The 14,592-nt window shown below is 46.9% G+C and overlaps 1 protein-coding gene across 3 annotated transcripts in view; it reads left to right on the plus strand.

The window, feature by feature from the left end:
• Positions 1 to 14,592, plus strand: part of SCMH1 (Scm polycomb group protein homolog 1) — a 115,448-nt gene that overhangs the window by 19,717 nt on the left and 81,139 nt on the right. For 2 of the 3 annotated variants that reach the window (XM_048826163.2, XM_048826166.2), the window contains exons 3-5: positions 2,608 to 2,676; positions 9,638 to 9,708; positions 10,639 to 10,873. In XM_048826163.2, coding sequence (XP_048682120.1) covers positions 2,608 to 2,676; positions 9,638 to 9,708; positions 10,639 to 10,873 — 375 coding nt within the window. The remainder of the gene's footprint in view (positions 1 to 2,607; positions 2,677 to 9,637; positions 9,709 to 10,638; positions 10,874 to 14,592) is intronic. The other variant, XM_048826164.2, reaches the window with a different exon arrangement.

Below are 14,592 nucleotides of genomic sequence, written 5' to 3' on the forward strand. Positions count from 1 at the left end.
TTGAAGGGAGCTTTTGCTATTGTCATTGCACCCCTGCAGCATCTGGGGCATCATGTCAGGAAGCCCTTCTAATGAGGCATGAAACTGAAGACCAGCCTACCTTGTGGAGATCAGATATATCACAGGAACTTACCACTAGTTGCCTGAATCTTTCATCCCATTACAAGGCTATTGCAACTACAGACACGGAGCACTGTGCAGTTACAAGCAAGCTGCCTATGTGCTGTTTGCCTAAACAGAAGGATAAACCCAAGCAGTCTGTTTGCATCTTAGCAGTTAAGGGCTTTTGTTCCTTAAAGAAATATTGATTTCCTTTAGTGTTGTTCCCTACATGTGCATTTCACTGGAGTGATCTCATCACACTTTCTACAAAGGATGGGGGAGGGGAGAACAGTAAAGAGTGAAGCATCCACTGCAGTTTTGTTCACATCTGCCACATGCACACGTTTATTGCGGTAGATTTCCATGCTTGATTTCTTCCCTCTTCCCTTTATTTTTTTTATGTCTCCTTTGCTTCTCCAGAGGTTTATCCTGCAGGAGCATTATTCTCTTTCTAGCACCACTTGTCCTTTAATGAAGTGAAAGTAAATGAAGGAAAACAGGGAACACATGCTGGGAGGCAGCTGGAGGGCCTGGAAATAAGAGGCAGGTTGATTAGTCATCAGTGTGGCCTCTCACACCGCTTGTCATCTTTTTGCCGCGTGGAGCAGGAGGCTAGCCAGTGTTGCTGTTGTGACCTCTGTGTTGTGAATGCAGTGCCATATGTTCCAGAATCAATCCATGTGCTGGATACAAACAGGTTCCTGTCCTATTTACCTGGTTTTCCATAATTCACTGAACTTTTTTAGCTAAAGTAATTTGCACAGTGGAGCTCCTGTGTTCCTGGAATTTCCTTCCCCTTTTGTTGGTTTTGTGTGCTGCTAATGAAGGATTTTGCATTAAAAAAATTAACTACAGAAATGTGACTTATCCTGCAGCGAACTCAATAAAGTAATCCAGAAAGCCCGAAGTAGTGAGCATTTGAGCAGAAGTATGGTATGGGAGGGCACAATCCTGCACTGCTGGGGGTGGGGGTATTAAGTGCCCCCATAGGTATTCTCCATCTCTGTCTTCTGAGCTTTGTCTTATCCATCCTTGCTTTTCTCAGGAGGGGTTAGAACATCTCCCTCCATGTGAAGTATCAGTTGTTAGTCTGCCTGGGAACACAGTCATTCACATGTGGGATGTCCTCACTATTATATTGACTGTATGTGACAGCAAAGGGAGGTGCTTTGGAAGGTGTGGGGAAAATAAGGAGCTGAAGGAGAATATGGCTGTTTTAACCTGGCCTCTCCCCTAGGTGGGCCAACAGCCCTTTCAGCAGTAGTTTGTGGCTCTTTCAGGTTCTTGTTGAGAGCTTTTACATCCATTTCCCTACGTCTTTTTCTCGTATCCTTTCACTAAAAACTTCTTTTTATGTTGGAAGAGTATATTTCATAGAGCTCCACAAAATTGCTTCTTAAAACAGCATCAAAATAGCTTAAAATAGCTTTAAAAATGCAATGTAAAATAAATGAGCTAGACTGTAATAGCAGTAAGGCATGCTGGGGTGTGCATTAGTCAGCTACCAGTGCATGGTGCAGCCTCGTTTGATAAGCAGCTCACCCAAACTGGGACTAGTAGCCTATTAATTCATGGTCTGTCAGGCTTCCATGTGTGGAGTTGCCTGTTTCGTTGCTTATCACACTTTGGGAAGGGTCTTTAGAATCCCTCCATTTTTATGCCACTTCACGGTCTGTGGCCACCATCTTTGTGGGCAAAGAGGACTTGAAGTGACACCCTGTGGAGCCATTTCTTGAGCAGCCAGTGGGATGCTATCGAGCTGAATATGGCTCTCTGTGCAGGAGTTGAACAATACTCAGTGTTTCAGGCCCTCATGATCTGGGCAGTGAGCACCCCATATTGGAGCTCAGACTCCTGATATTTTGTGTGTGATCCTTCAGGACTTTGGAGGAAACCCATTGATGCCCAAGCCCCTGGACCACCAGGAGAAGGGCTAGGTGGGTGATGGGGAAGGGAATAGCTGCACTGACCTTTATTTGGAAATGGGGATCTGATCCAGGCTTCCCCCTCCCATAAAACAGCACAGGGGGAGGCAGCTCCCTTTCACTTTCATTTCCCCCATCTCAGCGTCTGTCCCTGAAGCCCACCAGCCTTTAGCCTCATTTCAAATGTTAAAAACTAGAAGGTGAAAAGGTTTGTTCCTTGCCTGTTGGCTCATCATTAACCATGAATATTAGCAAGTGAGAGCTGGTAGAGATTGAGACCCAGTAGACACCTGAGGGCGAATTTTCCTTCTCTTGAACTCAGTAGGATGAGGCTGATGTAAACTGAAATGGGGGCTTGGTAGATTCTGCCATGGATGTTGATGGGGAGAGAGTGAGTCAAACAGTGGGAGCTTTTCTCTTGTCTGGGATCATTTCTTCCCTGGGAGATACAAAGTGCCTGTGAGTCAGAGGAAACCAAGGCAGTGTCCAGTGAGTAGCTGCTTGACCACCTCATGCTGATGAGTAGAACTGAATCAGGTGGGCTTCCTCATTCACATGAATGCTTTGTTTCTTGTCTTAGCCATAGACTGGAAAGATGGTAGAAAGCACAAGTATGGCCACCCATCAGAGTCTCCTTCCCAGTACCAAGGTAAGAAGGTGCTTCTCAGCTCCCTTCTGGTTTCTCTCCTTGAGGTCTTTGAATTGCTGAGGACCGAAACTCACTGCACAGGCTGGAAAACTGATGCAAACTGCATTTAAGGGGCCTTGCCCGTAGCAGTAGTATGTAGAAATGACTGTTTGCACGAGGGTACGTGTTCTCTGGCACTATAGGGTTTCCTTACTTCTAGGTGAACTGTTTCTTTCACGTTCATGTGAAATGGTTAATCCGGGCCCAGTCCTGTGGGTGCGATTGTGACTGTATCCGAACACCGAATACTACACTTTCCCATTTTTCCAGCAGCAGGATGTTGGTGTCCACCCCAGTAGACTGGAGCCCCTTGTGAGTCAGCTCAGCTGGCAGTCTCTTAGGAGCTGAGGGCAAGGTCTGGAGTTCTCAGCATGAGAGTTAATCACTCCTTTCCTCCCTTAGAGACTATGGTCTATCCAGTTCATTGGCAGGGCAGGTTGTGGTAGTGTGCAGAGCATCTGCAGATTAAGTTTATAAAACTGACAGTTCTTGCTGTCTTTCAGAAGAGACTTCTGGGTGAGTTCTGACGGCTTGGAGCAGTGTAATTTATGACAAGGCCCCACTTTTTACCTAGCTTTATAATCTGGGTTTGTTAGTAAGGTTTAATTTACAGATTCCCCACTAAACACATCTACTGAGCCATAAGAAATTAACAAAGCATTCCCAGAGTGAATAGTTCCTAACATAGAACACTGCAGGCCTTTGTGTAGGGCGTTCTTATGTTTCTTGGAGCCATTAAGACAGCTCCCTGATGTGCATGGGGGCTCTGTGTTATAGGGAAGTGATGGGTCTCTGGGTGTCATTGGGCCCTGAGATATATCCTGGGGGGCAACTCTGGGGATTCTCATCTGTGTCTCAGGACTATGCCTGAAGTCATGAGCATTATCCACCATCAGAGGGGCCATCATGGCTTGGAGAATCCTGCCTAGGCCCCTCCTGGTAGTCTGTAGGGGCTCCTTCATGATCTCCGTTTTGCTGGGTGCTGCATTGTTCCAGGGTGTGGGGAGGGTGTATCTTTTTTCAGGGACAAGATTGATTTGAAATGGTGCCTCTCTCTGAAATTTGATAACGTGGTGGGTTTGTTATCCTTTATCATTCTCCATCCCATGCTGAAAGTCTCCAAGCTCCCAGCCAGGGTGAGGAATTGCTAAAGAGATGCACTGTGCTCAGGATCAGTTAATTGTCTATAAACTGAACAAATACTTGCGTAACAATAGGAATCCCCTCACTGCAGCAAATGCTCACCTGCATATCGCAAAGCTCCACACAAGGCCTCCATATTTGGCTGTGACAGTACAGATACAGCTGCTTTCTGGGTGACAAGGTGTGACAAAATGGGAATTTTTCATAATATTTTGTATGACTACTGTGTGTGCCACAGTTTCTCCTGTGTGCTGCATGGTTAACTAGGTGGGTGGGAAAAGGCTGTTTGCTCATTGCAGAGACCTAAAGATCCAGGTGTGACTGTTGCCTAGCTGTCTGGGCACTGGGCCCAGACAATGGCCCAGTCAATTGGTACCTACCAATTAACGATTGGGGGAGCCCACCCTCTGCAGAAAGCCAGCCAGTTTTGACCAGCTGGAGAACAAAGAGCAGGGTGACCATTTTTGTCTGGGAAACCAGAACAAAGGACAGAGGAGGGCCCTGGGGGTGGGGGTGGGGGTGGGGCGGTCATTACATGTGGGCTGCTGGAAGCAGGTCTCACTCTTCTGGACTGAGACTAAAAGGGCACGAAGAGAGCTCTGGGCTCCAAACTGACCCAGATGGACCAGGCTGTAACTTTCTGTTCTTCATGATAACCAAGGACTTTCTATGCTGTGTTCCAAACATCTAGTAAACCACCTGCTTTTACAGTGCTGGCTCAGAGTCAAGAGTTGGGGTGTGCATTGCTCCTTTTGGGTGGATAAGTCTTCTCACGTGCCCAATTCAGGTGGACTCGCTGAGAGAAGCTTATGGTGTGCAGCAGGGGTGCTGAAGGCTCCAAGGCTTGGTCCCAGGAGATGGTAAAGCCAAGGGATGTATCCCGGTGAGAGTATGACCCCAAGGGGGTTAACCCACTGAAGGTGTTCCTCCCAGGGACTGTTCCACAGCTGTGTGAGAGCACCAGATTCATGGATCCATGACACGGGGGTCCTAAACACAATGTGAAAATGGTTCCTGGCGGAGTTAAAACTGGACCAAGGCACCTCCTAGGACAAGGGAGTGGCAGCACATACTGTTCTAAACCCATTAATCCTGAGTGAATTCTTATTCTGTATGTGGCAGGGCAAGAAAGTGGAGTGCACTAGGAGTTCCACTGGTACTTGTGGTGAATGTGAAACCTAGATGAACAGCTCTGTGTTAGCGAGAACCCATGGAGAGTACAGTCAAGCAGGATCTGCAGGAATTCTGCTGTCATCAAAGAATGAGAGCCTGGCTGCTTGGGAGGGTGAATTCTTGCATTTTCAAAAGCCACTAATGTGATTGGAATTGCGAGCAGAGAAGACACTGGCATTGTCATTTTTCTGTACTGAATCTGGACAGACTGTCCTGCTTTCGTATGCTGTCCTGATACTATTTAGCAGGCTCACGTATGGACTGCAGGCTTTAATGGGATGCCTTGATCTGGGTAGGGCAAACTCTCCTTGCACAGATGTGACATGAAATGCACATGCATCATGTTCAATAGGATTGATGACTTCTTGAGGATTGAAATGCTAAAGGAGCTCAAACCAGATTTCATTTAAACACACAAACAAAAACTCCAGCTTCATTCAAATTCCAGGCAAAAGAATTGCATTAAGTACAACATATGGTTGTGAATTTAAACCGATGCAAATCAGAAAGTTAAGACTTACATTGGTCACAAGTCCCGTAGCTTGACCTCTTGTGCACGTGGAGTGTTTTTCTCTAGTAAGTGCTTTTAAAGTGGGCTAGGGCCCAATTCTGCCACTTTTACTCATGCTGATTAATACCTTCATTGAGGATACTCATGGAGCAAAGCACTGCCTAGAGTGAGGAAGTGTGACAGCATTGGGCTTTTAATCAATATGTTCATGCTAGCCAAGTTACCCGGGGTGGTGTAGCTTTGAACTTCTTGGCTCTTGTTTGTTTAAGGCCCAACTGTAACTTTGTATTGTATGGCATGTTCCTCACTGAATTTCCTGGTTTTGTTATGTTATAAGCGTATTGGTTTATTTGACCCTGCTGAACAAATCAATATGTGATCATTCAGGTTCATGTAAGAGTAGTGCTCCCTGCATATTGGCCAAAATTTGTGATTTGCAGGAGGAATGAAAGGAGCAGCAGAAGCTGGGGGGGTAGGGTGGTGGGGGGGAAACGGAGGGGTGTCTGACAAGAAGTGAATTTAGTGCTAGTGAAAGATGCCAGACAGTGCTAGAGACCAAACTCTTTTCCCATAGAGCAGGCATCAGCAAGGCAAGCTTTCCTCCCTCTGGTCTGTCCACATTCTTCACCGCTGTCCGCTTTTAGGGGTGAGAGAGAGAGAGTTCAGTCTTCATGGTCCATTCAGTCCTCGGCGCCTCTGCTGAGTCAGCCAGCAAGGGGGTCAGTTAGCACCAGTTGAGATGCTAGTTTATGTGAAGAGAAGAGCTCACTAAGAACTGGACTCCAGCCACCAACTCATTTTGTATAAGCCGCTGAACAGCCATTCAGCATACAGGGTTCAGTTGCTACCGACTTGGGCCCTAGAGGCAGAATGATCCATATCCCATCCGAAAAGTAACAGAACCCTGAAAACAGAATATTTGGCCTGTGTTATATGGGAGATCGAACTAGATGATTACAGTGGTCCCTTCTGGTATTATAATCTATGAAAGTACCATTCCTAAGGTGGCATCAAAAGTGGTTTGGCATCTGGCTCCTGTGCTCTCTTTAGAGTGTGCACCAGGGGTGCTAGGCTCCAGTGCAGACAGAGTTGGAATTGAATGTGCAAGTTAATAATCATGTTTGGATCAATCTGGGGAGGGACCAGAGAAACCAAGGTTAAGATGACCAAGCCTAATGTATCTATATTAAATTGTTTGCTCTGTTTCCCAGTGCAGAGCTCCGAATATGTTCTCTATTCCCTGGCCAAAAAAACTTCTGGATATATCCTGCCCTGTTCTGCATCACTGACTGCTTTCCCTTCCTTGACAAAACTCTTGTGTCAGTCCACTTGGAATCTGTAAAATGGGGTAATTTTCCTGCCTTTGTAAAGTGCTTTGAGATCTCTGGATGAAAAGCATTATACAAAGGGCTAAGAATTTTTATCACTTCTGCTACTAATACATTGCATTTGTGCAGAATGCACAAGGGTAAGTCACCCAAAGTTATCTGTGCCAATTGTTGTCTACAAGGGAGTGATTTTTAAAAGAAATGTCTGTAATAAAATGTGTGCATATGTATATAAAGGAATTACCAATACAAGATTGTGGAGCCCTAAATTTGCCACATTTGTTCTGATTTTTTTTAAAAAGTCAGTTTTCATTAAACAGAGAAATCCTCTATTCCCCCCTTTTTTGCTTCAATTCTTTAAAAATAAATTGTTACCAAAAAAACCCCATGAGAACTGAGAGTTTCTGTTTCACTGCTGTGTGTCTGCTGACATTATAGTGCAAAGGCAGCAAACAGCACTAGAGTTTAAGCTTACATAAGTTTCCATCCTAACACTCTGTTTTCAGTGGCACGCAGCTTTCTTAAAAATTCACTGTTCAGTCTGGAATCTTCTAGGTTTGTTCTCTGCCAAAAGGTGGATTGATTTAGAAAGTTGGAGCAGAAGGGCTTTGCCTGGTGTTGCATAAGAGGAGAGAGGAGGAAAATAAACCCACTTCTCCCATAGTGTAAAAAACAAAAGCTTTTTTGGATAAAAATCTTAAAAGCACCTCAGCCTCTTTTCAAAAGTGATTTAGGCATGTAGTGTCTATGCAGGTTGGTTAAACCTGGCTTATACTCGTTTAGCTTGTAAGACATGTAAGAATGCCCATTCACAAAGTTGCACTGGTTTCACTAAACCAATTTAAAATCACAGCTTTAGTTAAACTGAGACAACTTTTGTGTGTAAACCAGTCCTCAGTTTGCTTTGCAGTTAAGCCTTTCATCTTCTGGATTGCAACTATGGGACACTGTGCTGTTTGAAGAGACAATGAATGCTGGCTAACTGCTTAAAATACATATCTTAGAGAAAGGAGCACTTACATTAACAATCTGTCTACAGAAATATGCTGGGCCATTACAGCAATGAAACAAGTTTAAATACAGTGTAAAAGAGTGACAAAATGTGTGCGCTACTAGTGTGCATGTAAGATTGTAGACGAATGGTGTTTCTAATGTAGCATGTGAGAGATGGTGTCCTTACAGGTTCTGTCATTGTTCTTCCTGCATATACACATGGGCAGAGTGAAGGTTGTAAGGTGTATAACCTTAACTTTTGTATTTCCAGATCTTCGAGTGCTTAACCGCACCATCGTATATTTTCTCCTTAATAAAGCTTTTCTGTCAAATAATAAGCAGATTAAAACCCTGATCTGTACACTGGGAACTGTAACCGACTCTGTAATTGTTCTGCAGCCACTGATGCTCTTGTGGTGGTTTGAGAATAGAGGTCTCTTGGGTGCTGTTTGTGGGAGTAGAAGCAAATGTCATGCAGGCTCTTGTAAAAGACCCTCTCTTATCTGCTTAGTCTAAGTGGCAGGAGTCTTGATCTGCTTCGGCCGCTTCAGTAAATTCCTCATTTAATAAGAAGTCTTCCTGGGTAGCTTAACGCTTTCCCTGGCCATGCACGTAGATTTGAAAAGCAGCACAGACAGTGATAAAATGTGCTCAGCCCTTCCCCTAGTTGCGGTTTCCAGCTGAAGGAGCCTTTGCATTGAATAGGATCGCCTCTGTAAATCCCTGCCTGGAGGGTATGTCTGGGCTGCGATTAGACACTCACTTAGCCTGTGTCTACGCTGCAACTTTCAGCACTAAAACTGCAGTCGTTCAGGTATGTGAAAAAACACCCCCCCCACTGCAGCGGCAAAAGTTTTAGTGCTGAAAAGCACCCGTATAGACAGCGCTGTATCGCTGGGAGCCGCACTCCTGACGACAAAGCATGTTTACATTGCCCACGTTGCCGCGCTGTAACCTGGGCAATGTAAACACACCCTTAGACGCTCACGGCTGGCCCTTGCCAGCTGACTCGGTCTCGTGGGGCTCTGGCTGAGGGGCTGTTTAACTGCCATATAGACATTCGGGCTGCAGTCCTACCTTGCAGGGTCCGAGACCCTGGGCTCCAGCTCATGCCCGAACATCAGCAGTGCAGTTAAACAGCCCCTTAGCCCAAGCTCCGTGAGCCTGAGTCGGCTGGCATGCGCCAGCCGCAGGATTTTAATTGCGGTTTAGACAGACCCTAAGCTGTGAACTAACTGTCCAGGACTGGTGATTTATTGCTGACCAGTCCACTCATCAGCTACTACAAACTGTATGATTCCTGCCCAGATCCGTTTGGTTTCTTAAGAGGAAAAAGAGCCCCAGCTAAGGCAGCAGCCATAAAGGCAATAGAGTATAAAGCTTTGCTGTTGACTTTGGGGTGATTGAGCTCTCATCCTTCAGTGACTTGTTCTTAACTCCAAGACTGAGCAGTGTGTTAAATGTATGGCCTGAAGGAGCAATTTGCTGGGAGAGACTGCTTTCTCCTCTGGCAGCTTACGTCATCATGCAGCCTATGGGTTTGTGAGATCGGTGAGAAAAGCAGCTTGTACCCAGTGCTACCACCTCCCCCTCTCCAGCCTGGAAATCCAGGACTTTGGCGGTGCAGAGGACAGGCCAATACAAGCCAGTTCTTCTCGTCTCTTGGATAGAGATCTGGCAATAATGGTGTAAGGAGCCCTGGGTGGCTGCTTTCCTGAGCTTTTTGCTGTTTTCTAGGGTCCCATTTTAACCCCCTTGTCTCCCCTCTTTGCAGGTCACTTCACCTGGGATAAATACCTGAAAGAAACATGTGCCATCCCAGCTCCTGCCCATTGCTTCAAGCAGGTAATTTGTTGGGTGGCTTCTTGGGTGCAGGGGGCGAGGGTCTTTTTATGATCCTCGAGCTCCGATTCAGGACAAGCCTTAGAATAGGCTCTGGCCCTTTAATCCAAGACGGAGGAGCAGCAGGGAAAGCAGACCCTTGGCAGGACTGTGCATAGTTAAGCAAAGATAAAAGAGATACATTTATTCAAGCCATGAATGTTATAGAATAACCAAGGGGACTTAACTCTCAGATGTGCATGGGTGGGAACATCAAAGCTCTGTGTCTCTGGTGAGCTCAGGTGCTGGAGGGAAGTGTATATAAGCTAGATCATTGCTTAGTGTAGTTACGATTTAGATTTCACTGAATGCAGGCCAGTAAAGGGAGTTTTTTTGCACAGTTTCCCTTCTGCAAAATGGCCTGGATCTCGGTGAGCTGTTTCACTTTCTCCTGGGCTGTAGTATCCAGTATTTGGCTATGTTGCCTGGCTGTGCAGGCTGCCAGAATCATCGGTCAGGTTGATGTGAGGGCCCAGGACTGAACTAGCGGGGGGTGGGGTGGGTCAGAATTGTGGGGCCTCAGCCACACTGTGTGTGGAGTTCCAAGATTAGCCTGTGTTACAGCTGGTGCTTGGAGCGCCTCACTCGCCCGCTCAGACTGTATTTGTGTTGTATTTTAAAAGCAAAAGGCGTCTGTGTGTGTTCGGGGGCTGTTAAATAGCCCCCTGTGTGTTATGCTGGTGGGTGTCTGAGGTGGGGCAAGGTGAAACTTGTGGCAAAAGGCGATAGATAGTGGGTGGCTGAGTGCCAGGGCCTTCATTCACTGAGCTCTCCTTGCTGCGCTCTGCATTGGCCTGGAGGGCACTGTCCATCCGCAGTTACCAGGAGCCGTGGGGTTGGGGTTCTGAGAAGGAAATGGGACATATGTGAAGTCCTGGCTCTTGTTCTCTGCAGTCGTACACTCCGCCCAGCAATGAATTCAAGATCAGCATGAAACTAGAAGCCCAGGACCCCAGAAACACCACTTCCACCTGCATCGCCACTGTGGTGGGTCTGACAGGCGCACGGCTGCGCCTGCGTCTTGATGGCAGCGACAACAAGAATGACTTCTGGCGGCTGGTGGACTCTGCTGAAATCCAGCCCATAGGGAACTGCGAGAAGAATGGAGGGATGCTGCAGCCCCCTCTGGGTGAGCCTGAAATCCTGTCATCCGACCAATGGAAAACAGCCACAAGCTGGGAGGGGTGGGGGGAACCTAATACCCTTTTTGCTTTCCCTGCTCAGTACAGGAAGGCATGGACTGTACTCACGTACCGGGTCTTGTTTCACTGTGTGTGCCTACCAAGGGGCTGTCACTAATCTGACTTTCCTCCACGCAAAAACAGACAGGTTCTCCCACAATGCACTGGGAATCAGAGGGCTCAGTTTACTGAGGTGCTAAGAACCATGGGATATGACCAGAAGTCCTAGCACCTCCCACAGGTGAGTGGAGCACCAGTGTGGACTCACTGACTCTTGTGTGGCTTTGCAGTGTGGCTGCTCACACCTGGGCTGTGCCAGCCCAGAGACTTAGCCCCATGTGCACATCATGTGAGTGAATCTACTGTGCAGACATCCCCTCAGTCTCCCCAGCTCTAGGCTGGCCTGACTTTGGCCCACCACCTGTGGTCCCTGTGAGCTGCGCATTTGGACAGCCGTGCAGAAGAGATTCAAATGCTGCCCAGCTGGTTAGAGAGCACGCACAGCCAGCAGCATGTGTTCAGGTGCCCCTCCCCTGACATTGTGCCATCCTGCAGCTACTCCTGGGACCCTCCTGCTGGCTGTGCAGAGCAGGGGTGGAGGGGAGGAGGGTGCTGATGTCAGGGTGTTCCCCGCCCCTGTACCCCATCTCCGCAGAGCAGGGCAGAGGGGACAGCCTGGCTCAGGAGGACTTGGAATGTCTGAGTTATGAATGGTGAGTGTCTGAGTGCCTTTTTTAAAGAGACAGTGCACTGTTTCTGAGATTTCCCCAGCAGCCAGCTCACACAGTCTCTCTCTGTCTCTCCCTCCCTCTGTATCCCATCTCTGAGGAGGGGAGACAACAGGACTCAGGACAGATCAGAAGAGCTTTCAGTGAATGTCTTAAAGAGACAATGCACACAAACACACACACACTCACAGTGTGTGTCATTCACTTCCCAACACAAACTTGCATTAATTTGTTGTTACTTCTTGGTACTTTCTGCAATGCAGATATATGCTCTGTAATTTTATTCTTTCAAAGTGTGTTATTTTAGTGTTTTGACTAGTCAATGCATTTCATAATTTTTATTTCTCTCTTGCACTTAAGTTTAATTCTTTGAGTCGTGATTTCTAAAATGCCTAACTTGACCTGGCTGGAGCAATTAATTATCCCTACGGTAACTTTTAAAAAATATATATTATATCTAGGTTTTTTGTTTCTACTGGTGGCGCACATCCACACATACCTTGGTGCACATAACAAAACTTATTCCCACCTGGATGGAAAAAATGAGAGGGAAGATTGGTGCGAGTGGTGACCAATCTAATTTGCAAGTCGGGCTCAACGGGTAGTGGTCCACGGCTCCATGTCTAGTTGGTAGCCGGTATCAAGTGGAGTGCCCCAAGGGTCAGTCCTGGGGCCAGTTTTGTTCAATATCTTCATTAATGATCTGGAGGATGGCATGGACTGCACCCTCAGCAAATTTGTAGATGACACTAAACTGGGAGGATAGGTAGATACGCTGGAGGGTAGGGATAGGATACAGAAGGCCCTAGACAAATTGAGGATTGGACCAAAAGAAATCTGATGAGGTTCAACAAGGACAAATGCAGAGTCCTGCACTTAGGACGAAAGAATACCATGCACTGCTACAGACTAGGGACCGAATGGCTCGGCAGCAGTTCTGCAGAAAAGGACCTAGGGGTTACAGTGGACGAGAAGCTGGATATGAGTCAACAGTGTGCCCCTGTAGCCAAGAAGGCTAATGGCATTTTGGGATGTATATGAAGGGGGATTGCCAGCAGATCGAGGGACGTGATCGTTCCCCTCTATTCGACATTGGTGAGACCTCATCTGGAGTACTCTGTCCAGTTTAGAGCCCCACGCTACAAGGAGGATGTGGAAAAATTGGAAAGAGTCCAACGGAAGGCAACAAAATTATTAGTATCAGAGGGGTAGCCATGTTAGTCTGGATCTGTAAAAGTGACAAAGAGTCCTGTGGCACCTTATAGACTAACAGACGTGTTGGAGCATGAGCTTTCGTGGGTGAATACCCACTTCGTCGGATGCATGCAGTGGAAATTTCTAGAGGCAGGTATAAATATGCAAGCAAGAACCAGGCTAGGGATGACGAGGTTAGTTCCATCAGGGAGGATGAGGCCCTCTTCTAGCAGTTGAGGTGTGAACACCAAGGAAGGAGAAACTGCTTTTGGAGTTGGTGAGCCAGTCACAGTCTGTTTAGTCCTGAGCGGATGGTGTCAAATTTGTAAATGAACTGAAGCTCAGCAGTTTCTCTTTGAAATCTGGTCCTGAAGTTTTTTTGCTGCAGGATGGCGATCTTTACATCTGCTATTGTGTGTCCAGGGAGGTTGAAGTGTTCTCCTACAGGTTTTTGTATATTGCCATTCCTAACATCTGATTTGTGTCCATTTATCCTTTTACGTAGGGACTGTCCAGGTTGGCCGATGCACATAGCAGAGGGGCATTGCTGGCACATGATGGTGTATATTACGTTGGTGGACGTGCAGGTGAATGAACGTGCAGGTGAATGATGGTGTGGCTGATCTAGTTAGGTCCTGTAATCATGTCACTGGTGTAGGTATGTGGGCAGAGTTAGCATCGAGGTTTGTTGCATGGATTGGTTCCTGAGTTAGAGTTACTATGGTGTGGTGTGAAGTTGCTGGTGAGAATATGCTTCAGGTTGGCGGGTTGTCTGTGGGCGAGGACTGGCCTGCCTCCCAAGGTCTGTGAAAGTGAGGGATCGTTGTCCAGGATGGGTTGTAGATCACTGATGATGCGTTGGAGAGGTTTTAGCTGAGGACTGTATATGATGGCCAGTGGAGTTCTGTTGGTTTCTTTCTTGGGCTTGTCTTGCAGCAGGAGGCTTCTGGGTACACATCTGGCTCTGCTGATCTGTTTCCTTATTTTCTTGTGCGGGTATTGTAGTTTTGAGAGTGCTTGGTGAAGATCTTGTAGGTGTTGGTCTCTGTCTGAGGGGTTGGAGCAAATGCGGTTATACCTCAGCGCTTGGCTGTAGACAATGGTTATGTGGTGTGTCCGGGATGGAAGCTGGAGGTATGAAGGTAGGCATAGCGGTTGGTGGGTTTTCGGTAGAGGGTGGTGTTAACATGACGGTCGCTTATTTTGTACTGTGGTGTCTAGGAAGTGTACCTCCCATGTAGATTGGTCCAGGCTGAGGTTGATGGTGGGGTGGAAGCTATTGAAATTGTGGTGGAATTCTTCCAGGGTTTTCCTTCCCAGATGATGAAGATGTCATCAATGTAGCGTAGGTAGAGAAGGGGCATGAGTGAATGAGAGCTGAGTAAGCGTTGTTCCAGGTAGCTGTCCTGCAGCAAAAAACTTCAGGACCAGACTTCAAAGAGAAACTGCTGAGCTTCAGTTCATTTGCAAATTTGACACCATCCGCTCAGGATTAAACAGTCTGTGACTGGCTCACCAACTCCAAAAGCAGTTTCTCCTCCCTTGGTGTTCACACCTCAACTGCTAGAAGAGGGCCTCATCCTCCCTGATGGAACTAACCTCGTTATCCCTAACCTGATTCTTGCTTGCATATTTATACCTGCCTCTGGAGATTTCCACTGCATGCATCCGACAAAGTGGGTATTCACCCATGAAAGCTTATGCTCCAATATGTCTGTTAGTCTATAAGGTGCCACAGGACTTTT

The sequence above is a fragment of the Caretta caretta genome, chromosome 19 (assembly GCF_965140235.1).
Source record: "Caretta caretta isolate rCarCar2 chromosome 19, rCarCar1.hap1, whole genome shotgun sequence".
Taxonomy (NCBI): Eukaryota; Metazoa; Chordata; order Testudines; family Cheloniidae; genus Caretta; species Caretta caretta.